Here is a 24,653-nt window from a genome sequence, read left to right on the forward strand (position 1 = left end):
GTGTGTGTGTGTGTGTGTGTGTGTGTGTGTGTGTGGCCAGCTCAGCCCACCAGGGGGCGGGGCTGGCTGGCATGTGGTGCTGGGGATCAAACCGAAGTCCCTGTGCTTTGCCACGCTTGTTCCAAGTAGGTGCTTTAGACCACTGAGCCATCTCGCCAGCCCCACACTTCTCTTTAATGTCTCTCTTCTCTGGTTACTCAGGGACTTCTACAGGTTTTTGTAGATGGTGTGAAGGAGTAAAGATGTGAAATAAACCCTTGCAGGAAGAGACGGTCCAAGAAATTGTAGGTGCAAGCTGGGTGGGTTGGCACACACCTGTAACCCCAGCACTCTAGGAGGCTGAGGCAGGAGGCTCACTGCAAATTTGGGGTCAGCCTGGACAGTATACATAGTGAAACCCTGTCTCAAACAACAACAACATGCAGAGAAGGAGTCTTCTCTCCCATCTTGCTGGCTTTTTCTCACCAACCTAGACTAGCATTTTCTTAGCCTGGCATTCAGTGCCTTCCCTCCTAGGCTGTCCTCGTCCATCTCTCCAAATGGACCCATTATTTCTCTCACTACTACCTTTGTGGCTTCCAAACTCTACATAAAGGTTTGTGGTTTTTTTTTAAATTGTTGTTTGTTTTGTTTTTTTGAGACAGGGTCTTACTATGCAGTTCAGTCCCTGAACAAACTGTGTAGCCCAGGCTGGCCTCAAACTTGCAACAGTTCTCCTGCCTCAGTCTCCCAAGTGTCAGCATGCCTGGCTATGCTATCATTATTATTTTTTAGTGATATTATTATTATTTTCATTTTATATATTTAGTCCAGGGTCTTACCACGCAGATCGGACTCCTAGTGCTCCTCCTGTTTTCAGCCTCCCCAGCACTGGGATTGCAGGCATGTGCCACCATGCCTGGACTTGTTCACTGGCTCAGTGCACCCCAGGGATGAGGCCGGTCTACACAGGACTGGGGATGGAACCCTGGTCCCTGTGCTTGCCTAAGCAAGTGCTTAGTCTGCTGAGCTATCTTGCTGGCCCCTTTAGTGGTATTAATAATGTTATACCACCTAACAAGTTCTTCATTTCTCTTTCTTTCTTTCTTTCTTTCTTTCTTTCTTTCTTTCTTTCTTTCTTTCTTTCTTTCTTTTTTTTTTTTTATTGGCAGAACCAGGGATTGAACTCAGACCCTTGCGCTTGCCAGGCAAGTGCTTATTCTACTGAGCCATCTCCCTGGCCCCCAGTTCTTCATTTCTATCTGCCTTTCTTTAAAGAGAACACTTAATGGAGGGAAGGAATGTCAGGCTTCTGTGGGCTTAGAACCCGATGGCGGCCTTATGTGACAGGATCTGTACGCTTACGGTGTTCTCTCCTGTGACTGTTGTGAAGGATTTCTCCTGTCTCCCTGCTGTTATCTCCTAGCTGAGCCCTCTGCACTGCATGTGTCTTTCTCGGTGTGCTCTTCCTCTGTGGTTTGCTTCTGCGTCTCTGCCCGTGTCATCCAGCTCCTCTAACTTGGCGCTATCCCTATGTCATTGTGGCTTTTAAAAGTTTTGAACTTTTAAAAGTTTTCTTCCTGCCATATCAAAGGATATTTTATTTTCCCTCAGAGCTGTGGTTTAAGTGTTGCACATTTAATATTCCAGCAACATTTGTATGGGATTAGGGATTTGGCAGAGAAAACCAGACTTTGTCCTCTGAGATTTTGTGAAGTGTCCTGAGTTACCCTCCAATTCCACATGGAGAATGCCATGGGCTCAGATTATCTTGCTGATTTACTTCCTAATCCTGTGGCCTTTCCTGCCATCACAGAGGGCTGGTTCTGTTTTGTTGCCCATTTCACTTTTGTTTTTTATTTCATTTTGCTTTGTGTTTTTGAGACAGTATCTGGCCATGCAGCTCAGGCTGGCTTGAAACTCATGGTGATTCTCCTGTCTCAGCCTCCTGAGTGCTGGGATTATAGGCATGTGCCACCTTGCCTGGCCTCTTTTTCATTTTTCTTCTATTCCTCGTCACCATAGTGGAAAGATGAGACACCTGTCCAGTGGTGACACACACCTGTAATTCCAGTACTCTACTGAATAGAGTAGGAACATCACCATGAGTTTGAGGCCAGCCTGGGCTACACAGTGAATTCAAGGCTGACCCTGTCTCAAAAAAAAAAAAAAAAAAAAGCTGGGCTGGTGGTGCATGCCTATAATCCCAATGCTCAGGAGGCTGAGGCAGGAGGATCACTGCCACTTGAAGGCCAGCCTAAGCTGCAAAGTGAGCTCAAGGCCCATCTGAACTGCAGAGCAAGACCTTGCCTCAAAAAGCCAAAAATAAATATATAAAAATTGAACATTTACAGTAGTTTTAGATCACACCTTTTAAATACCTGTTGTAGACAAATTTACCTTCAATAAGTTAAGAAGCTTCGCTACATATTTACTTACAGAAAACTTTCTTGTTTTTCTTTCTAGAAATGGGATTTGACCGATATAAGATGGTGGTACAGGTAGTGATTGGAGAACAGAGAGGCGAAGGAGTTTTGTGAGTAGCTTGTTTCTCCTTGTTATTATTCATCTGTGTGGTATTTGTTGTCTTGACCACTTGGTAAGACTGCCAGGGACAGCCAGATAGCTCAGTGGATTAAAGTGCCTGCCTGGGCAGATGCAGGGACAGGGTTCAATCCTGGCACCACATGCTGTGCTGGCCATGCCCCCGGGGTGCGTTGAGACTGGGATTGAGACTGGGCGTGGTGGCACATGCCTGTAATCCCAGCACTTGGGAGGCCGAAAATAGGAGGATCATTATGAGTCCCAGCTACGTAGTGAGACCCTGTAGACCCTGTACTAAATACATAAAAATAAATACATAATTATAAAAAAAAAAGACTGAGCCTTTGCAAGAACAAGCAGAACAACATTTGGGCAAAATGCAGCTGTGAACTAAGGCGGTCTGGTACTGAGAGGCCAAGCTGCCTCGGGGTAGGGCAGCTCCCAGGGATAGCTCGCTCTTCATGTCCAATAGGCCAGTCAACCCTTAAGGCCTGGGTGTATAGGTTTCTTTTCTTTTTTTTTTTTTTTAAATTGTGTGTGTGTGTGTGTGTGTGTGTGTGTGTGTGTGTGGACAGGTTCTTGCCATGCAGCCCAGGCTGGCCTTAAACTTGCTTCAATCCTCCTGCCTCGACCTCCCGAGGGCTCTGGGATTGTAGGTGTGCGTCACCACTCCCAGCTGGGACATGTTTCTGTGTGGTAGGGGACAACATACTGCATGTCCTCTCACAGTCCTTGATGCCCAGCTCTTGGGTTTTCTTATTCTCTTAATTTCTTCAAAATTGAGACCTATGGGCAAAGCTAATTGCCCTCTCTTAGCTTTTGTTCTTGGCTTCTCTTTCTTAGGACTCCTCCCTGTGTTCTGGCTCTGATTTCGGCTAAGTGTGTTTTCGAGCTGCTGATCTCCTTTCCTAGCCTGTAGTGTGCTCCCTCCTCTCTCTCTCTGTCTCCCCCTTGTTACTTATCTGGCAAGGAAACTGGGCTGCTGGCCCTGGAGTTCCCTGTGTTCCGGCATCTGCAGATTGTATCTCTATGGTAGTGCTGGCTTAGCTTCCAGTGCCTGTGCTTCCTGCAAAGACACACTTTGTTCTAGTCCTTGCTTTCGGCAGTGCTGGGCAGTGCGTGGGGCCTCCTGCACGCGAGGTGAGCTGCCCACCACCATGCCGGCCCGGGCCTCATTCTTAGGGAAGGGCTCGGGCTTGTGTTGGGCCATCTGGATAATCAATCCCTAAGTCGCCTACCTCAGAATCTTTAACTCACTCGAAGATCTGTAGCCTCTGTTTGCCACATAATATGCCACATTTACAGGTTCTGGGTACAAGGACATAGACATGGATTTGGAAATAGTTTGCCTCTCATACTTAGCTTTATTTTTTGGTACTGGGAATCGAACTCAGGACCTTGGTGTTTGCCAGTCAGGTGCTATGTAGTTGAGCTGTATCCCCAGCCCCTACACTTAGCTTTTTAGCTGTCTGCTTACAGTCTCAGAATTCAGCACCACACTTTGAAGGCAAAGATTGTGTTTTATATATGTATTTTTTTTGCAATACTATTTGTTAAATAAATTTTTAGGGCTGGGGAGATGGCTCAGTGGTCTAAAGCACCTACTTAGAACAAGCTTAGCAAAGCACAAGGGACCAGGTTCAATCCCCCAGCACCACATGCCAGCCAGCCCCGCCTCCTGGTGGGCTGAGCTGGCCACACACACACACACACACACACACACACACACACACAAATAAAATAAAAATTAAAAAAAATAAAATAAATTTTTATATTCATGATTTTGCTCAGTCCTTAACTTCACTTCCCACTGCCACGCTTCATTTTTTTTTTTTTTTTTTGCTTTTTGAGACAGGGTCTCACTGTGCAGTTCAGGCTGGCCTTGAGCTCACTTTGTAACCCAGGCTGGTCTTGAACTCACAATGATCCTCCTGCCTCAGCCTCCTGAGTACTGGGATTACAGGTGTGTGTTACCATGTCTGGCTTTTTCATAAAGTTCTCTAAACTTTTGTAGTCTTACAAATTTTAAATTTGTAGTCTTACAAATTTTAAATATTGCATAAACTGAAGGCTTAGACTTGATAGGCCTTACAATCTTTTAATCCTAGTAAATTATAAATGAGTATGAAGTATACATTCTTTTTTTTTTTTTGCGGAACCAGGAACATTCTTTTATTCTTTTGCAGTGTATTCGTTTTTTCACTTAACTGAATTGGGCTTTGAGGTGCGTGGCTGGTCTCTGTCCACCGGGACATGTGGAGCTGCCATATGGATGCTTGAAGGGGCCAGGGCAGGGTCTGAACAAGGCCTGGGACCTGCTAGGCAAGCATGTCGCACATAGCTGCCCCTCCAGCTGAAAAGTGCCTGGAGTGGCTAATAGGTTGCTTATGCCACACTGTCAGTACATTTTTGAGTCAGGGATATAAGAAGCTGGGTGTGTTTAAAGTATCTGCTTAGGTGGAGGCAGCGATGGGGGGTCATCCCCGGTGTGCCATGCTGGCCCCATCCCCAGGATGCACTGAGATGAAGACTGAGACTGGGCATGGTGGCGCACATCTGTAATCCCAGTGCTTGGGAGGCTGAAAATGGGACAATTACTGTGAGTCCAATCTGTGTAGTGAGACACTGTAGACCCTGGACTAAATACATTAAAAAAAATAAAAGAAGCTGGATGTGATGGCACATGTCTATGTAGTCCCAGCTATTTTGGAGGCTGAGGCAGGAAGATTGCTTGAGCTTAGGAGTTTAGGGCCAGCCTTTCAATAAAAGCAATATTTCTCTTAATTAAAGAAAGAAGAGAACATATATATATATATATATATATATATATATATATATATATAATTTTTTTAATTGTCTGGGTTCAAAGGCAGTTTTGTCACTTCTAGTATGACACTGCTGCTCCATTTCCACACCTTTACTGAGTGGGTATGACAGCAACAACGCACCTCTTGGGATTAAGCGAATACAGGAAAGCGCTTACCAGTGATTGGTACAGAGCATTCAGCAGATATTAATGAATTGTAGATATGCACTAGGAAAAATGTAAAACATCTGCAGTGACCTTCTCAAATGCCATAATTTCATTTATCAATCCAACATAATTGGGCATGGTTTGCAGTTTTTTAATTGGCTTTTATTTTTGCCTAATATTTTTCTTCTTACCTAAGATGTGAGGACAGTAAAATTAACCAATTTGGGAATGTACACAGAGTGTAGAAGCTGGGTTTGGGTGTGCACACCTCTAATCCCAGCACTTGGGAGGTTTGGGGCAGGCTGTGAGTTCAAGGCCAGCATGAACTACATAGTGAGACCCTGTGTTAAAAGCAAAAGACAGCTTTGATAGTGTCCTGTGGAGACAGGCTAACCCTGCATTTCTGGGCTCTATGAAATGACCGAGTTGGACGGAATGTGTTGGGCCCTATGAACATTTTCTTTCTCCTGTCATGCAGGAATCGCACCCACAAAAAGTCACACATAACTAGGAAGTGTGAGAATGATATACAGTGAAGGTTTAATTTTTAAAAGTTTATTATAGTAAAAGATACATTGGTGCACCAGGGAGATAGCTCAGCGGTCTAAAGCGCCTTCTCAGGCAAGATTAGTGCAAGCATTCAGGGACCACAGTTTGATCTCCAGCACCACATGCTGCACCAGCCCCACCCCCGGAGTCGGCTGAACTGGCCACAAAACAATAAAGTAGAAAAATTGAAAAATAAAAGTATTTTTTAAAAAGACACATTGCTGTTAGTCCCCTTCAAACTGTTCCCCCTCACTTCAGGCACATTTATTTCATCATTCTTGCCACTTTCTGAAGCAGTTCTGGAAGTCTTTCCTAATTGTCTTTATGAAGTATGACCACAACCACAGGGGATGCTGCTCATGAGTGCCCCTCAGTGGAAAGGTGGGCTCTTACAACATCAGTGTGTCCTTATCCCCCTTATTCACCAGACATGGCACTGTGTGACTTCTGGCTCTTTCCCAAAGTCAAAAGGCCCACGAAAGGTCACCATTTCCAACAGATTCAGGACATCAAGGCAGCTATGAGGACTGTCATCCCAGCGCTCAGGAGGCTGAGGCAGGAGGATCGCCAAGAGTTCAAGGCTGACCTGCGCTACAGAGTGAGCTTAATTTAAGACCAGTCTGAACTGCACAGCGAGACCCTGTCTCAAAAAACAAAACAAAACAAAGCAACACTCACAAAAAAAGGACTTCAAAAAGTGGCAAGAATGGGGATGAGTATGTTTTAAGTGAGAGGGAGTTTTTTGAGGGATATTCATGGTAATGTGTCTTTTACCATAATAAAAACTTTAAACATTTAAAAAATGTTCATGTGATTTTTAGATCATGCTTGGTGTCTTAGCTCAAGTTATCTATGGTAGGGCTCTGCTAAGAGGAGCAGACTTCAAGATGTGGGCTTCTGGTCCTCAGCCCGTCAGAGTCTGAGACTGCCCAAGTCCCTGGCTGGCCACCTCTGGCTTGTGACTCCTGACCTTCCAGGCTACCCAGCATATTCTGCTGTACAGATAGGGCTTTCTCTGGGTGCCAGCCTGGCCTGTGAAGAGGTTAGAAGCGCTAAGCTATGGAGCGCATGAAGGCATGTACGTGTGGTGCAGATCCTTGTGGTATTGTTGACAACTGTCCTTTCTGTGCCTCTCTAGCATGGCCGCGAGATGCTTCTGGGACGCAGACACTGACAACTACACTCACGATGTGTTCATGAACGTAAGTCCACCTGGAAACCTTTCCTGTCCAGGGAAGCGGGCATCGTGAATCAGATTACTCAGTGTTTATTAATATGTGTGGAGTCTAGTTTCAGGCATTCGTCTTAGACTTCTAGATGCTGTGGTTTTACTGTTCTTGTGTTACTAAAGCAGAGACCTAGTGCCCCCTTATGCAAGGAGACTCTGTGTACAGATAACATAACTCTTTAAAGGTTTGAATTTGGGCATAGCCTATTATTTACCTGGCATATTATTATTAAAATTATTTTAAAACCACACAGAAGGGTGTAGGCCCAGCACTTGGAAGGTCAAGGAGGAGGATTTTTTTTTTTTTTTGGCAGAACCGGGAATTGAACTCAGGTCCTTGCCCTTGCCAGGGAAGCGCTTATTCCACTGAGCCATCTCCCTGGTCCAAGGGAGAGGATTGCTGGGAGTTTGAGGCCAGCCTGGGTTACATTGTGAGACCCAATCTCAAAAAAAAAAAAAAAAAAAAAAAAAAAATTAACTGTTGGTAAGTTGTCATGTTTTAATTATATGCTGTTGTCTTACCCTTGACTCCAGAAATAATCCCACCCTCTAGTCACACACCCATGAATCAGGAGTCAGGGTACACTGGAAGAGCAGCTCAGCTGAGGAGGAGAGGGGCTTCATTTCCAGCTGCCCCTGGAATGGGGCAGCTATAATTGTATAACTTAGGTGAGTTACTGGGTTTTTCTGAGACTCTATCAAGAAACAGATTTTCCCAAAGACTGGCTGTCATTGCCTAAGAATAATGTGGGTAGCTTATTTAAAATACAGATGCCAGGTGCCTCATTTAAAAAGCCAGAGGCTAGCTCAGTGAATGTGAATTTTTAAAAAGTTCCCCAAATAGGCTGAGGGTGGTGGCACACTCCTGTAATCCCAGCACTTGGGAGGCTAAGGCAGGAAGATTGTCATGAGTTTGAGGCCAGCCTGGGCTATATAAGTGAGTTCAAGGTCAGCTTGCACTATACAGTGCGACCTTGCCTTAAAAAAAAGGGAGGGGGGCTGAGGTAGGATCACCAGAGTTTGTCAGCCTGGGCTGACCCTACATAGTGAGTTTAAGTCTAGCCTCAACTGCATAATGAGACCGTCTCAAACAAACAAATCCCCAAATGATGTTGCTGATTGCCAAGTTGCTGTTTTTTTTTTTTTTTTTTCCTTTTTGGTGCCAGGAATCAAACTCAGGGACTTGTGCTTGCCAAGCAGGTGCTGTGCTGTGCTGCTGAGCAATCCTCTGCCCTGGATTGCTAAGTTTTTACAAAAGTGTCAGTCCATGAAGGACTAGCAATTAAACAAAAACAGGTTCTTTGACACAGGTAGTACTGCTGTAGACCACAGGACCTAGGCTGACCCAGGGACTTTGCCTTTGGGTCATCAGCAGGCGCATGAGTTCCATCACTTCCCCCCAGCAGCACCAAGCAGGAAGGGAGCTTGTGGCCTCAGGTGCTGTGGACACCTGTAATAAGGACTCGCAGGGTTGGAACAGCTTCCCTGGGCTCTGGCAAGCATTCTGAGATTCTAAGCTAACAGATGGACCAATCAATCTTACCAAAGAAGAAACACCCAGAAACCATCGCCTGTATCCATCACTTAGGATAAAGTGCTGTAACTATATCTGTGATATTCTACTATACCTTCTTGAGTTGGGTAAGACATCGACTGTTAAGAACCTCAAAGCACTTCATAGAGTATTTCAGATAAATCAGGAAAAATGAGAATATTTTATGAATATGCATAAACTCATTTATTAGCTCAGATTTATCCACTCAGAAAAAAATATGTATTTTTGTTTTGTTGTTTTGAGACAGGGTTGCTCCATGTAGTTTAGGCTGGCCTTGAACTTGATTATGTAGCCCAGTATCTTTGCACCGAGCTACATCCCCAGCCCGTTATTGTAAAACAGGGTTTCATAAGCTGCAGAGTTGCCAGACAGGGCTGCAATCTACAGTTCTTCTGCTCCAGCCTCCCCAGAGTGCTGGAATAATTGTATAAGTATTGTATAAGGCCTGACCCCCAGCCTCCAGTTCGCAAGCAATTTTGTGGCTACTCACGAAAACAACCTTATAGCTATGCTGTGGAAACCCGGTAACCCTTTTTGTCTTTTTAAAAAAATTTGTTGGTACAGGGTCTCACTACATAATTCAAACTCTTACTGATCCTCCTGTTTTCAGCCTCCCCAGCGCTGGGATTACAGGTGTACACCACCATACCGGGGACTCCTCCCAGGCTCAGTGTGCCCCAAGGGTGGGGCCAGTGTGGCATGCGGGACTGGGGATTTAATCCTGGCCTCTGTGCTTGCTAAAGCAGGCGCTTAGTCTGCTGAGCTATCTCACTGGCCCCTATTTTTTGTCTGAGACAGGGTCTCACTATGCAGTTTAGGCTGGCCTTAAACTCACTTTGTAGCCCAGGCCACTCGCCAACTCATAAGGATCCTCTTGCCTCTACCTCCCAAATGCTGGGACTAGAGGTGTGTGCCGCCATGCCTAGCCTAGCCCTTTATTTCTTTTTTTTTTTTTTTTTTTTTTTGTGAGAACAGTGAATTTTATTTTATTTTATTTTTTTTATAATTTTTTTTATTTTTTTATTTTTCAACAAATAATACACTGCATATATTCTTCTTAGTGGTTAATTGCTGTACAAGATGCGGACTTGTGATCCTATTTACAAACACCATTAGAACAAATCATTCTATTCATTAACAGAATGGAACTATATATCTATCCCAACCACTTTGAATACACAGATACAAAATGGACATTCATCTGTATACCCCATTTTTTCTAAGTTCCGTTATTGAATATTATAGGTGTGTAAACTCAGCAAAATATTCTAAAAGAGTCCAGTAGCCCATAATAGCATTGGGTCTTCTGTTTAACTGGCAATGTCAGAAATTATTGACCTGAGTCCCCCACAGCTCAACTTAACAGCATGGCTTTATTTCTTATAATTTCGTCTTCATACTTTTCTTCTGGATGGTTAAGACCAAGGTAAAGCAGGACCTATGCAACAAGAGTTGTAGCTTTTTGGTCTGAGAAGGTCAGTGAAATGCCCTCAGGATTTGTCCTGAGATCCCGTACCTCAGATTGTAGAACCTTTATCAGTGCAGCCATGTGGATGAGTCACGGCCAATGCTTGGCCAATGTACTCTCTGTGAAAGCCTGAGAGAGTATCTTCTCCCCATGTGACTCTCCTTAGGCCCACTCAATGTCATCGATCACTTTCCTCTTTGGCCCCATAATCTTCTTGATCAGAAAATTTGGGACACTACCGAGGTACATGACGTTACAGTACAAGTTCTCATATGTCCTGAGTCCTTTATTTCTTAAAAAAGTTGTTTTTTTTTTTTTTTTTTTTTTTTTTTTTTTTTTTGGTCTGAGATAGGTTCTTGCCTATACTGCAGGCTGGCCTTGAACTCAGTGACCCTCCTGCCTCAGCCTCCTAGGTGCTGGGATTACAGGCGTGTATCAGCCACATCAGGTTTTAGAAGTCTTCCTGACTGGAAACTGACCAGGGAGTCTGGGATGGTATCAATTTTAATTGCCTATGTTGTCCTTATTCTCTCATTAGTACTAACATTCTGGATTTTCTCGTCTTTTCTGTCTTGTTTTTTAGGACAGTTTATTCTGTGTGGTAGCAGCATTTGGTTGTTTCTACTACTGAATCTAAAAAACCTGTGAACAGATATTACCATGAAGAAATCTGAACTTTTAAATACTGTTTAATATCTTAATGAAATAAAAGTGTTGGCAGTTTAGCAACTGAGCCTGTTGTTTTAGGCTTTATATTTTTAGTGTTTTGATTCTGTTACAATGTTATTATAGTGGGCATCCTGGCACACATCTATAATCCCAGCATTTGGGAGGCTGAGGCAGGAGGATTGCCACAAATTTTAGGCCAGCCTGGGCTACATAGTGAGTTCAAGGCCAGCCTAAATTGTGCATAATGAGGCCCTATCTCAAAAAAACAACAAAAAGTCTATTTGGAAAGTACAGGAAATGGGGGATAATCCTTTCAATTTTAAAGCATAAACAACAAAATATTTTGGCATATTTCCTATCATTTGCAGGGGTTAATAATCATATTTACAATGTTGGGCTGGGGAGATAGCTGGCAGTCTAAGCACCTGCCTGGCAAGCGTTAAGGACCCGGGTTTGATTCCCAGTACTGCATGCCATGCTGGCCCTGGAGCCCAGGATGCATTCAGCAGGCCCTGAAACTGGGTGTGGTGGTGCACACCTGTAATCCCAGTGCTGGGAAGGCTGAGACAGGAGGAACACTGAGTCTGAGCTGCATAGCAAGACCTTATATCAAATATTTTTTTTAAAAAAATTGTACATAAAGGCTACTAGCCAGATAGCTCAGCAGATTAAAGCGCCTGTTTAGGCAGACAGGGTTCAATCCCCAGTGTGCCGTGCCGGCCCCGCCCCCGAGGAACGCTGAGATAGCACTTGAGACAGGGCGTAGTGGTGTGCCTCTAATCCTAGCGCTTGGGAGGCTGAAAATAAGTCCAGTCTGTGTAGTGAGACCCTGTACTAAATACATTAAAAAAAAAATCACATGTACAATGTTGTACCCTGATTTTTTTTTTACTTGTTATAATGTCACAAGTTATATCATTTTATGTGCATTATAACTTTCAGGCTAATCCTTAAACAGCTGCTTTTGTTGCATCAGGTTCCACCACTGTTGCTACTGCTGTTTCCTTATGGAGCGACCAATTCTAATCTTTCACTACTCCCAAAATACAGATGAGCCTATCTGTGCATAAAGTCCGTCATCTTTGACTTACATATTTATGACCTTAGACACACATCCGTTTCTCCAGGACTTGTCCAAGTATAACATCTGAGAAGTTCCAAGCTATACATGAAATCAGATTCCCTTCAACTCTCCAAGATCCCTTTGTTGCTCACTCTCCAAAGCCCTCCGCTCTTTGCAGTGGCCCCTAGAGGTCCTGGTGCTTTCTCCAGCTGCCTGTTCTTCTCTGGGGCACCCTAACAGCCATGTTCAATTCCAGACTTGAAACTTAAAAAGGGTCAGATTTTCATCCTTTTTTTTCCTGGGTGCACCTCGGCAGTGCGCTCCTCTTTTTCTTGGCCCTTCTAGTCAACTGTGTAGACCTAAATAAATCAGTAAGTAAAAATTTAAAAAGATAGCAAATACACTGAAAGATTTTCCATATTTCGTAACATTGTTTGTGTTTTTGAGACAGTTTCACTATGCATTTCAGGCTGGCCTTGAATTCACTTTGTGATCCTCCTGCCTCAGCCTTTCCAATGCTGGAATTACAGGAATGGGCCACCACCTCTGGCTTGTTTCCTAACATTCTGTACCCACTTGCCTTACAGAGGTTCATTTTCTTGCAAGTCCTTTTTTGGTGCGCTAACCCAGTGCAAAGAACAGGATACAGCCAGGCAGCAAGGTACACCCTGTAAACCTTACTATGGGAGAGTGAGGCAGAAGGATCCCAAGCTTTAGGTCAGCCTGGAGAATTCACAGAGACCCTCCTCAAAATAAAAATAATTTTTAAAGGGCGGATGATATACCTTAGTGATACAGCGTTTGCCTGGCACACCGGAGGACCTGGGTTCAATTCCCAGCAATACACAGACGCCTGTAATCTCAGAATTTAGGTTGGCTGAGGCAGAAGAACCACACATACCACCCCTCCCCCAGCCTGGGCAATCTGGAGATTTAGTGAGACTGTCTCAAAATAAAAAAAAGTGATCAATGAAAAGGGGCTGAGGATGTAGCTCAGTGCGAAGGCCCAGGCTTCAATCTTCAGTACCAAAGAGAGGTGGGGAGAAGAAAGAGGTCAGGCAGTTTCACCGGAGCTGGTGAACTCTCCATAACCAAGGAGGTAGAAGTCGCGGCTTGGCGGTCCGCAGCGAGAACGCCGGCAGTTCACGTCGGCATCCCGCGAGGAGGAAGCGTCTTCACTGCCAGCTCCGGCTCTGGCTTCTGCCCCGGGAGGACACGGACCCTCTGCCGTCCCCCGCTGGTCTCCGGCTTCCGCTCGGTCCCTTACACACTCCTCCGGCTGCTGGGGAAGCGGAACTACTGTGTGGTGGACAGCGGTTTCCGGGGAGAAGTCGCGGTCGGATTGACAGGGGGGCGGGCAGTGGGTGGAACTTCCGGCCGCTGTTCCGTCAGCTGCCTTCTCCGGGCGTCTCCCCGCAACCTCCTCAACTTTCCTAGTCCCTGACGCGGCGCCGGGAAGAGATCCTAGGGGACAGGCCCCGGGGACCGTGAACTGCCGGTGAGGATCCGATGTGTGCATATGCTTGCGCCCCTGTCGGAGGGGAGGAGCCGTGGGGTTGGGGCGGCGAAGTGACAGCAAGAGGAGTGTGAAGCGCGGGCTAAAAGGCTACTGTGACCTAGGGACAGTGACAGCGAGGGGACTGTGACCAAGGGATAGCTCGCGAGGGGTCTGCAGCCCTGGAGCTGGGGGGTGCGGAGGACTCGGGTGCGGGGGAGCACGAGGCAGAGGCTGCGACGGGACCATGCCCGAGGCAGTGGCTTCAAGGGGACCGTGACCACGGGGCAATGACTCAAGGAGACTGATCAATGGATGGGACTGTAAGGGGACTTTGACCGAGGGGAACATGGGACAGCGCCTGCGAGGGAACGCAGACCCGAGAGGGGCTGGCGTGGAGGAGAGCGTGAGATCCGTAACCGGGTGGTGCGGGGCTGTGTGGGCGCGGCGTGGGGCCGAGCGGCCGGGAGCGGGCAGCCGAAGGGCTTTGCGGGCTTAGCAGGCAGAGCGGACTATAGCGCTGTGGATGACTTCCTGAGGCCGGACCCTTAACCTTCACACTGAGTTACAGCAGGATGCTAAGTTTGGATTAACGTCTCCTAGACTATGAGTTCTAGCCTTATTATTGGGTGATGAAATCAATTTTATGGATGGTGCTTAAGAGTTGTGTGTGTTTTTTTTAATGTAAAGATAGAATAGGATCGTATACCCTTTCATGAAATGTTGCAGTGTTGTTGTTGTTTTTTAACTTAAAAAATTTTTATTTGGCATAGAGTCTCACTGTGCAGCTCGAACTCGTAGTGATCCTCCTGTCTCATCCTCCCCAGTGCTGGGATTACAGGTGTGTGCCACTATGTCTAGTTTCTGTGGCCCGCGCATGGGGTTTCGGGGCACGGCATGGGGTACCAGGGATTGAACTTGGCTCCTTGTGCTTGCCAGGCTGGCACTTAGACTACTGAGCTATTTTCCCAGCCTGAGTTGGTTTTTGTTTTTGTTTTGTTGTTGTTGTTGTTGCTGCTGTTGTTTGTTTTTTAGACAGTCTCCTTGTGTTCACTCTGTAGTCCAGGCTGGCCTGGAACTCGTGCAGGTTCTCCTGCCTCAGTCTCTTGAGTGCTGGTATTACAGGCATGCATTCCATTGGGTTTTGTACATCTTAAAATGTATAAAGTTAAATGTATTTAAAAAAAAAAAAGAAAGCCTGAGAAACATTTGATTGAATTATTTCTAAGGAGTCTTGATATGCAGTTCAGGCTGGCCTTGAACTCACTTTGTAGCCCAAGCTGGCTTCCAACTCACAGGGATCCTCTGGATCAGACTCCCAGATGCTGGGGTTATAGAAATGTGCCATCACACCCAACCTTCTGAGTTTTTTTACCCCTACACATAAAATGTAATGATTCTATGGTTTGGTGGTACAAAGAAACAGCTGGAAAAATGGAATTTATGTCTGGGGTATAGATCTTAGTTGGAAGAAACAAAAGCAATATTGAACTTGGTGTGGAGTTCAAGGCAGCGTGAACTACATCTTGAGTGCAAGACCAACCTGAACTGCACAGTGAGATCCTGTCTCAAAACCAATTACACTGAAATGGAGACAGTAGCATGTAAAGATGCAGTATACATTTAGCAGTTGCATTAGGAGAAACTGCTAGAAATAGATTGAGGAGGGGGAAACTTTAATATTAGGACCAAGGCTTGGGAAAATAATTGAAGATAAAAGCGAAAACATTCTGCCAAGAATCAAATGGAGGTAGGGAGATATGACCTTCAGATTCTGTTCAGTCTTGACCTATACTGATTGTGCAAGTACATAGAATTGCTGATAAAAAAAAATTACAGAGAATGGGATTTGGTGCAGTAAAGTGGTGGGCAGATAATGATGATCTCAGGGAAAGAGAGGGGACATAGGGAAGTAGTTGAGTCAACATTGGTGACTGGAGAAACCAGGGGAGAGGCTTTCTTGCATTCAGCTAACCAGCTCCTTGACTTGTACCCTGGAGGCTAAGCCTGACATAATGGGGATGGTTCCATGCTTAGGTAACTGGAAGGAAGTTTAGTTGCTGATTGTCTTTCTTACTTCTTTCCTTTCATAAGGGTTGTTCCTGATGCAGTTGAAATTAACAAAATTGAGTTTTACATCCCAGCTTGTTTGAGGGCTGCAATCCCAGCCCTTGAGGAAGCTGAAGTAGGATCAAAAGTTAACTTGTTGAGGCCTTGTCTGAAAATAAAAATTTTAAAAAGCCTGGGGATGTAGCTCAGTGCAAACACACTGGTTTTAATTCCTACTACTATAAAATATTTAAAAATTAAAATGTTACTATTTTCTCTCCTCTTTTTTTTTTTTTTTTTTTTTTTTGAGACTGTCTCACTGTGTGATTCAGGCAGGCCTTGAACTTGCAGTGATCCTCCTGCCTCAGCCTCGTGCTGGGATTATATATGTGTGCCACAACTGCCAGCACTACTTCCTCCTCTCGTATGGTCTTTGTAAGAGGCATTGATTGTACCATCCAGGGTTTTAAAAAAATCCAAAAAAGCCAGGCTTGGTGGCACACACCTGTAACACTAGCATTCAGGAGGCTGAGGCAAGACTGCCATGAGTTTAAGGCCAGCCCGAGTTTCATAGTGAGTTGAAGCATAGCCTGAACTACATAGCAAAACCTCACAAAGTAAAACAAAACACACACACACACACACACACACACACACACACAAAGAAGTTTGAGATTATTTTAATTTACCATACTTTTTTTTTTTTTTTTTTTGCGGAACCAGGGATTGAACTCAGATCCTTGCGTTTGCCAGTCAAGTGCTTATCCTACTGAGCCATCTGCTCAGCCCCTTACCATACATTGTTTTTTTTTTTTTTAAAGTTTTGCTTTTTTTTTTTTAATATTTATTTATTTATTTATTTATTTATTTATTGTGTGGCCAGCTCAGCCCACCAGGGGGCGAGCAGGCCGGCATGTGGTGCTGGGGGATTGAACCGAGGTCTCTGTGCTTTGCTTGAGCTTAGCTTGTTCTAAGTAGGTGCTTTAGACCATTGAGCCATCTCACCAGCCCCACCATACATTGTTAATCTGATTATTTTATAATATTTCAGTCTCCTATACACTTACACACTTTGTAATAAAGGAAGAGAATTAAGAAAGATTTTGAAATGTGAATGAGTTGCTGATAGTGGACTTTTGGCTAAAAAAATGCTTGCTTACATTTTTATCTAGGCCAGATGCTTACTTGACTTACATTCTGCATAACAAAAAACCACAGTTTTTGTAAGCAGACCATAGACTCGAAGACCCTTAGCCTTGGAGACTACTGCAGTCTCTGGGATCCTTTGTGTTGGCTGAATGAAATGATTCTTTTTGGCCTACTCCCATTGTACATTCTCTTTGAAAACCAGTCTGAAAGCTTGATTCATCCGAATGAACTTTGTTTACCCCTGAGCCTGTGATTCCTCTTGCACAGACAGGTGGGGTTTTATTTTTATGGGGGACTTCCTTTTTGAAAATGGGATTCCTTAAAGGACAATGACCTGGTCAGACCTTGGGTTTAGCAGTTCCAGGTTAGTTTATGTGACATTAAAATTGATTCACTTTTTTTTTTTAAATTTTTGAGATAGGGTCTCACTAGATTCACTCTGTGATTATGGAAAAGCATGACTGCTTTTTTTCTTATTTTAGATTCCCCACATATATGCAATTGAATTGTGTCTATTTTACAGTTTGCAAACCACATTCATAGGTAGGTATAGAGTGGGCTTTTTTTTTTTTTTTTTTTTAAATCTTCCTTTTCTCCCTGTAGCTTTTTTCTCATGGCACGTTGGAAGTTATATTAGCTTGATGCTTTCTGTGTTTGGACTGCAATGACTGCCTGTGCACTGTGGGAACCCACAGATTTACCGAGCTGTTAATCACATACACAACTGTTTGCAAACCGGTTTTGAAGTGAGGGCTGCTAAAAATAGTGATATATGGTTCTTACTCTATGTTGGAGAATATAATGAGTGAGTGATCCTCAAGAGAAAACTGGTAATTACAAAAAAATCTACAGAGGTACAAATGTCCCTTATGGTGTTTAGGAGTGTCTCTTTCCTAAAATGTCCTACTGTGTGGTCAGGTCCAAGTATAGGTTTTATTTTGCTGCAGTGGTTTCTAGAGTGAGTGCCCACTAAATGTTTGTTGAGAGGGATTTCTCTGAAGAAATTAGAGGGAAAGGATCAAGTTCAAAGCTAAGATCTTAGATGTGGCAATTTACAGACATCAAATATTGAGGGTTATCATTGAGCTCTTGCTTAAAACTAATCTTTGTGTTGTGAGACTCACCTTTATATTTAGAAGTTTCCAACTCAGACATAGTTTTGATTTATTCTATATAGCATGGTGACATATATGGGCTAGTTACCCAAATTGTAGTCACACTAATAGGAAGTTATGGTACAATTTCATGAAATAATTTTATTCCAACAGTTGCCCCAGTGTATGTATGTATGTATGTATTTATTTATTTATTTATTTTTAAACATTTATTTATTTATTTGTGTGTGTGTGTGTGTGTGTGTGTGTGGCCAGCTCAGCCCACCAGGGGGCGGGGCTGGCTGGCATGTGGTGCTGGGGGATTGAACCGCGGTCCCTGTGCATTGCCAAGCTTGTTTCAAGTAGGTGCTTTAGACCACTGAGCCATCTCTCCAGCCCCTATTTATTTATTTTATGACAAGGTCTTGCTTTGTAGTATGGGCTGGCCTTTAATTCACTATGTAGCCTAAGCTGGTTTTGAACTCAAGATGATTCTCCTGCCTCAGCCTCCCCAGTTCTGGGATTACGTATATGCACTACCATGCCCAGGGTGCCTCCAATTAGATTGTATAGATCTAGGTAACATTTGAGACCAACTTATTGTTAAAACTGGCACTGTCTTCATTTAGGATGTGAACTGGTGAAATTTTTTTTTTTTTTTTTTTTTTTTCTTTTTGAGACAAGGTTTTACTGTATAGTTCAGGCTGGCCTTGAACTCACTTTGTAGCCTAGGCTGGTCTCAAACTCTCAACTATCTTCCTGCCTTAATCTCCCGAATGCTGGGATTATAGGCATGTGTCATCACTCTAGTAAACTTTTTTTTTTAGAAAGTAAAGGTTTTGCTACGCTTGTGTACACTTGTAATTCCAGCACTTGGGAGGCACAGGCAAAATGATTGTTTTGAGTTTGAGGCTAGCCTGGACTGCATAAGTGAGTTCAAGGCCAGCCTACAGTATAAAGCAAGACCTGGTCTCAAAAAAAAAAAAAAAAAAGTTTTTGTGATATGACATACTTAAAATGAAACTTACCACCTTGACCATTTTTTCACACTAGAGATAAATTTTTTAAAGTTTTTTTAGTATATATTTGTAGTATATAATGATTATATTTATTGTGAGGAGTTGGTATGTATATTCAATGCACCTTAAGTCTTTTTACATCTCCTTCCCCTCTGTCTTACTTTTCTTGTTGTTGAGAAAAAATACCTGACACCCAAAATTAAAGGAAGAAAGGATTATTGAGCTTTCATTGTGTAGAGATTTCAGGCCATAGTCAGCTGGCTCCAAGGCAGGGTGGCACATGACAGAGAAGCCATACAGGAGAAACAGCTTATGGCTGGTCAAAGACAGGAAAAGCAAACAAATGGCAAGCCCCTTTCTGTCCCCCCCCCCCTTTTTTTTTGTATTTTAGGGAAGGGTCTATAGGGTGTTCAGGGTCTCATTACTAAATCAGACTTACAGTGATCTGCCTGTTTATAGCTACAGCCTCCCTAGAGCTGATATTACAGGCGTGTGCCACCACACCCAGTCTCTCCTTTCTGTCCCTCATATCTTGCTTGCGGGCTGTGCCCCGTAGGGCAGCTGTAGCAGTCATACCTTTAAGCCTAGCCAGAGCTGTGGCAAACTAGTCAGTGGGCTGATCTAGTGATCACACACTCTGATGGCAGTCCTACACACTCCAGATCCAGCCGCCTCTGAAAAGCACCCTCTGTGACTTCTTGAGGCTTTGGGGAGACAGGGAGACCAGCTGTACACCTCCTGCCATTCCTGGGTCCCCTTCTTATTTGCGAAGGACCTATGTCCCTGTTTGTTATGATCTATTATTTTGCTCTTTATACTTTGGGTTTCTCAGGAAGTTAAATAAATTATTTTTGTTTTTGTATTTTGGGACAAGGTCATACTGTGTATTCCAGGCTGGCCTTAGACTGACTATGGAGCTGAGTCTGGCCCTGAACTCATGGTCATTCTCCTGCATCAGCCTCTTTTGTGTAGGGGTTACAGGTGTATATTCACCACACCGTGTAAACTTCTCCAGCAAAGGGCTGTATGGTACATATTCAATGTAATAATTATTATTTGGTTTATTTTGAAGTGGGTTTTTTTTTTTTTTGCTCTGAATGCCTTCAAGGCATGACTGGCTGGCTTGTGTTGTGGGGATCGAACCACAGCAACTTGAGCCTGACTGCTTTGTTGAAGCAGCCACTTAAAGAACTGAGCTAAGGGGCAGGCCCCCATATTTGGTTTATTTTGAGACAAGGGTCTTGCTATGTAGTTCAGGCTGGCTTTAAGCTCACTGTAGCCCAAGCTGGCCTTGAGCTCACAGAGATCTTCCTGCCTCAGCTTCCTAAGTGCTGGAATTATAGGTGTGCACCAGCACGCCTGGCTTAGATGGTACATATTTTAGACTTTGCAGGTCATACAGTCTTTGTTGTAACTGCTTAGCTCTGCTTTTGGAGCACAAAGTAATCAGGCCACTGCATTAATGAATGGGTATGGCTGTGTTCCAATAAAGCTTTAATTATAGAAACTGGCAGAAAGCTCATCCAAGGCCTGCCAGCTGTAGTTTGCTGACCTCCGATCCAGGAGGTCTGCAGGTTCTTAAATCCAGTCCCTCTTCTGCTCTTGAGTTAGACATGTCCTTCATCAAGCTTCAAAGGACTTTCCACAGGGGCCATGGAGTGGCACAGTTACCTGCTGAAAGGCTTGAATGTACAGCAGCAACAGGTTCATGAATGCCAGACCCCCTTCCTGAGTACCACTGCAGAGCAACAGAGCTAATTAGAGAGCCATGTGTGAAGTGTGCTTGCTTGCTCAGAGGTAGAACTGGGCGTTATGGGCTGGAGAATACACCTCAGCATGGGGTTTTACCAAGAAAGATGACATAGGCCTGGAGGTGGGAGGAACAGGAACGTCACACACAGGGAAAATTCATCTCTCTTTATTCACAGTTCCCTGTCAATGCGGTGTGAATTATAATTCTGAAACTTGGAAGTATATGTGTGATTGCAACTTGCTGCTGTTTTGGTTATTAGCATAGTTTAGAAAAGAGTCTGTTTCCTCTTTTGCTGTGTTTGCTGTATCAACTAGCAATGAGGAAATAGAGGTGATGGGCTGGGATTCCTGAAAGCTGTGCCTGGAGACCCCTTTCATCTTTAAGATGGACACTCAGATGCTGGCACTCAGATTTGGTCTCCTTTAGGACATTTCTAAAACACTTGGCTGTGTCTGTCCTTAGATCTCCTTACTGCTACCCACCTCCCTCGATTTCTGCTTTCCAGCAAAATCGAAGGCATCTTTTGAAACAGTGACAACAGGGCAAGAAGTGTGTACTGAGAGATGAGCCAGCAGAAAGGATGCCAGGTTTGGGGACTCTAAGTAAAAGCAGCAGACAGACACTATTTCCAGAGCACTTGAGAGACATTGGTAAGCTTGGGTGGGGTGGTGATGGAGGGAGGGCTGACATTGTCTCTATTTAGAATCTGCTCAAAAGGAGAATTGCAGTGAGTAAGGTAAGGTAACTTCTCTAGAGGATGAACAGGCAGCAGTGTTAGAAGATGAAGCCTTGCGCATGTTGTATCCTGGTTGTCAGCCCCTGCATTCCACTTTGATTATAGCTCTTAATAAACCTTTCTGCAGGAGAAAGCACCAAGGAAATAAGATATTTTGGTTCATCCCAGTAGGGCTTGTGAGGACTGTTCTGTGTTCTATCTCCCTTGACTTGCTTTCTGACTCATTCTTGCTTAATGAATGTGAGTGGAGTGATGGAAAGCCAGGCTCCATCTGCACTACTCTAGGTCATCCCTGCCCCATTCTGACCTGTTGCTCTGGCTGGGAGGAGGGGCTAGCATTTCCCAGCCCCATTTCCTGGTGGGCAGCGGTATTGAGGCAGCTCATGTGCATGTGTGTTATCCTCTTCTGAATGTAGAGATTTAAAGCCTTCCTCTCTTCCTGGGCTGTCAGTAAACCTATACTTGAATGGTTTGAGTTGGGTACAAAGGTGCAATTGTTATAAACAGTTGTAGCGGGCCGGGGAGATGGCTCAGTGGAATAAGCGCTTTCCTGACCAGCGCAAGGGCCTGAGTTCAATCCCTGGTTCTGAAAAAAAAAAAAAACAAAACAAACAAATAAAAAATAAATAGTTGTAGCAATATTATTGGAAATAATTGTTGGAAATATTCAGGTGGTCATTGAGCAATTGTGAATGTTGTAAAGGTGTGGTTTTCGATATAGTTAAGTTTTAGTCTGACAAATAAAAAGCTGTCATGATTTTAGAATCTACTTATTATTCCTGGTGTATCCTCATCCTCCCACATATCTTTTCTCTATACTATTTTAACAAAGTTTGTGTGTTCTTAAGGCATTTATTGAAACATTAGAGAAATAGGAGTGGAGGTGTTTTCATTACTTTAAGCAATAATCAGTCAATAATAAATTACTCTATATGCTTTTGTGGTACATAAATTTAGTAGATGAGTGAAGATGAAGACAGTCTAAGAGGGCCAGTGAAAAATGAAAAGAAGGGCTGGCCAGATAGGTCAGCAGATTAAAGCACCTGCTTAGGCAGACACTGGGGCCAGGGTTTGATCCTTGGTGTGCCCTGCTGGCCCTGCCCCAGGGTGAGAGGGTGATTGAGATTGGGCATGGTGGTGCACACCTGTAATCTGAGCATTTGGGAGGCTCAAAACAGGAGGATCACTCCGAGTCCCATCTGTGTAGCGAGACCCTCCCTGTAGACCCTGTACTAAATACATAAGAAAAAGTGAAAAGCCAAGCTTCTTTTTATTCTTTTTCTTTTTTTGTCTTTTTAAGACAGGGTCTCATCACTGAGTTCAATCCCTGCAAAAAAAAAAAAAAAGTCATACTGTCAGGCTGGGGATATAGCTCAGAGGCACAGTATGTGCCTGGCAAGCGCAAGGTCCTGAGTTTGATTCCTGGTTAACAAGAAAAAGTGAAAAGAATTTGAGATATCTGTAAAGCAGGCATTTAAGCACAAGTAGTTCTAAAGTAGGAAAGGTGTGAAGCTAATCTCTTGTAATTTCTAAATTGCAGGGTGTTATATTATGGGATACCTGTGCTGTAGTTTGGAACTTAACTGACGTTCAGTGATCTACATGGTGAAGGCTTGGTCCCAGCTTGTGGTGCCATTTGGAGGTCCAGGAACCTTTAGGAGGCAGGACCTGGTGGGAAGAAGTAAGGTCCCTGAGAGAGCAAGCCCTCTAGGGGAAGTGAGGAATCTCACCCCTTCCGCTCTCCCTGCTTGCTAGCCCTGAGGAGGGAGCAGATTTCCTATACCACATGCTCCTACCGTGGTGTACTGTGTTGCCACAAGAACAAGAGACCATGACTGAATAATTTGAAACTTAGTAGAATGAACCTTTCCTCCTCTGAATTGTTTATCTCGTATAATTTGTCAGTGATGGAAAACTGATCAGCAATCTATGATTAAGGTGTTTTCCATCTCCCAAGAAAATGAGTAAGATATATAGAAGTATTTTACTCTAAAACCTAAAAATCATGAGGTATGTCTATTCTAAATCTAAAGGATTGTAGGACTTCAATTTAAAGTATATAATATAATGTACAATACAAAAGTCATTTTATTTATTTATTGCTTATGTATTTGATACAGGGTCTCACTACACATAGTGATCCACCTGTTTTCAGCCACCCCAGCACTGGGATTACAGGCCTGCGCCACCATGCCTGGTTTTGGTGGCCAGCTCGGAGCCCACGGGTGGGGCCAGCACGGCCTGTGGTGCCCAGGATCCAACTCTGGTCCTTGCACTTGCCTAAGCAGGCACTTAGTCAGCTGAGCTATCCTGCTGGCCCACAGAAGTCATTTTAGAAAGCAGAAGTGGTGGGCTGAGCTGGCCACACACACACACACACACACACACACACACACACACAAATAAATAAAAAAAAAAAAGAATTAGTGGAAGCAGGTAAATATATTTTTGGTAGGATGAGAACTTTGGTGTACCACTTACAAATTGACAAGCAGTCCTTTCAAATAAAGCAGTGCTGGGTGTGATTCACATGCCCGTAATCCCAGTGTGTGGGAGGCTGCGGCAGGAGTATTGCTGTGAGCTCAAGGCCAGCCTGAGCTGCATAGTGAGATACTGAGTCCCTGTCTTAAAAAAGCAAAGAGAGAAAAGAGAGGGGGAAAAAAAAGTAAAGGCTAATGCTTGTAGTGCTTTTCAAAAGTTCAAAACACCTTTCCATATTTACTACATCACCTAACTATTCAGTTCCTGCTGTGCACTAGGGCTCATTGCTAAGTGCTGCTTGCATTAGTTATGGTTTTTGTAATTACTAATAGTAAAACAGAATGAAACAAAGCCAAGCTTAACAGGTTTAAGTAAAACAAGGAATGTTCTGGTTTGCATAATAAACAGATCTGGCTTCTCACTATCATTAGTTCTGCTTTCTCTATGTCGACTTTCCCAAAAGCCTCTCCTTGTGGCTATCGTGGCTACAGGCTGGCCACCGGATGGTCACAGAATGGTTCCTGGAGTCCTGTCACCAGGTCTGCACCCTTATAGCCACAAGGAGAGCAATGATGTTCTTTTTATTCTTTTTCTTTTTTTGTCTTTTTAAGACAGGGTCTCACTATGCAGCTCAGGCTGGCCTTGAGCTCACTTTGTAACAACTTAGGCTGGTCTTAAATTTGCAATGATCCTCCTGTCTCAGCCTCCTGAGTGCTGGGATTACAGGCATGTGCTACTATGCCTGGGCTTTTTTTCTTTTTCTTTTTCTTTTTCTTTTTCTTTTCTTTTCTTTTCTTTTCTTTTCTTTTCTTTTCTTTTCTTTTCTTTTCTTTTCTTTTCTTTTCTTT

At 43.9% G+C, this 24,653-nt stretch overlaps 2 protein-coding genes across 3 annotated transcripts in view; both read left to right on the top strand.

Moving 5' to 3' along the window:
* The window catches only part of Tctex1d2 (Tctex1 domain containing 2), a 15,508-nt gene extending 4,478 nt beyond the window's left edge, over nucleotides 1-11,030 (top strand). Inside the window, exons 2-4 of the mRNA XM_004644577.2 lie at nucleotides 2,446-2,515; nucleotides 7,185-7,248; nucleotides 10,881-11,030. Coding sequence (XP_004644634.1) covers nucleotides 2,446-2,515; nucleotides 7,185-7,248; nucleotides 10,881-10,928 — 182 coding nt within the window. The 3' untranslated portion in view covers nucleotides 10,929-11,030. The remainder of the gene's footprint in view (nucleotides 1-2,445; nucleotides 2,516-7,184; nucleotides 7,249-10,880) is intronic.
* A 2,362-nt stretch (nucleotides 11,031-13,392) lies between these two features.
* Pcyt1a (phosphate cytidylyltransferase 1, choline, alpha) overlaps nucleotides 13,393-24,653 on the top strand; it is a 51,469-nt gene continuing 40,208 nt past the window's right edge. Inside the window, exon 1 of one of the 2 annotated variants that reach the window (XM_004644549.2) lies at nucleotides 13,393-13,527. The gene's annotated coding sequence lies outside the window, so the exon portion shown is untranslated. Of the gene's footprint in view, nucleotides 13,528-13,583; nucleotides 13,848-24,653 lie in introns of those variants that run through there. The other variant, XM_023704753.1, reaches the window with a different exon arrangement.

This window comes from Octodon degus, unplaced genomic scaffold (genome assembly GCF_000260255.1).
Source record: "Octodon degus isolate 3935 unplaced genomic scaffold, OctDeg1.0 scaffold00203, whole genome shotgun sequence".
NCBI lineage: Eukaryota > Metazoa > Chordata > Mammalia > Rodentia > Octodontidae > Octodon > Octodon degus.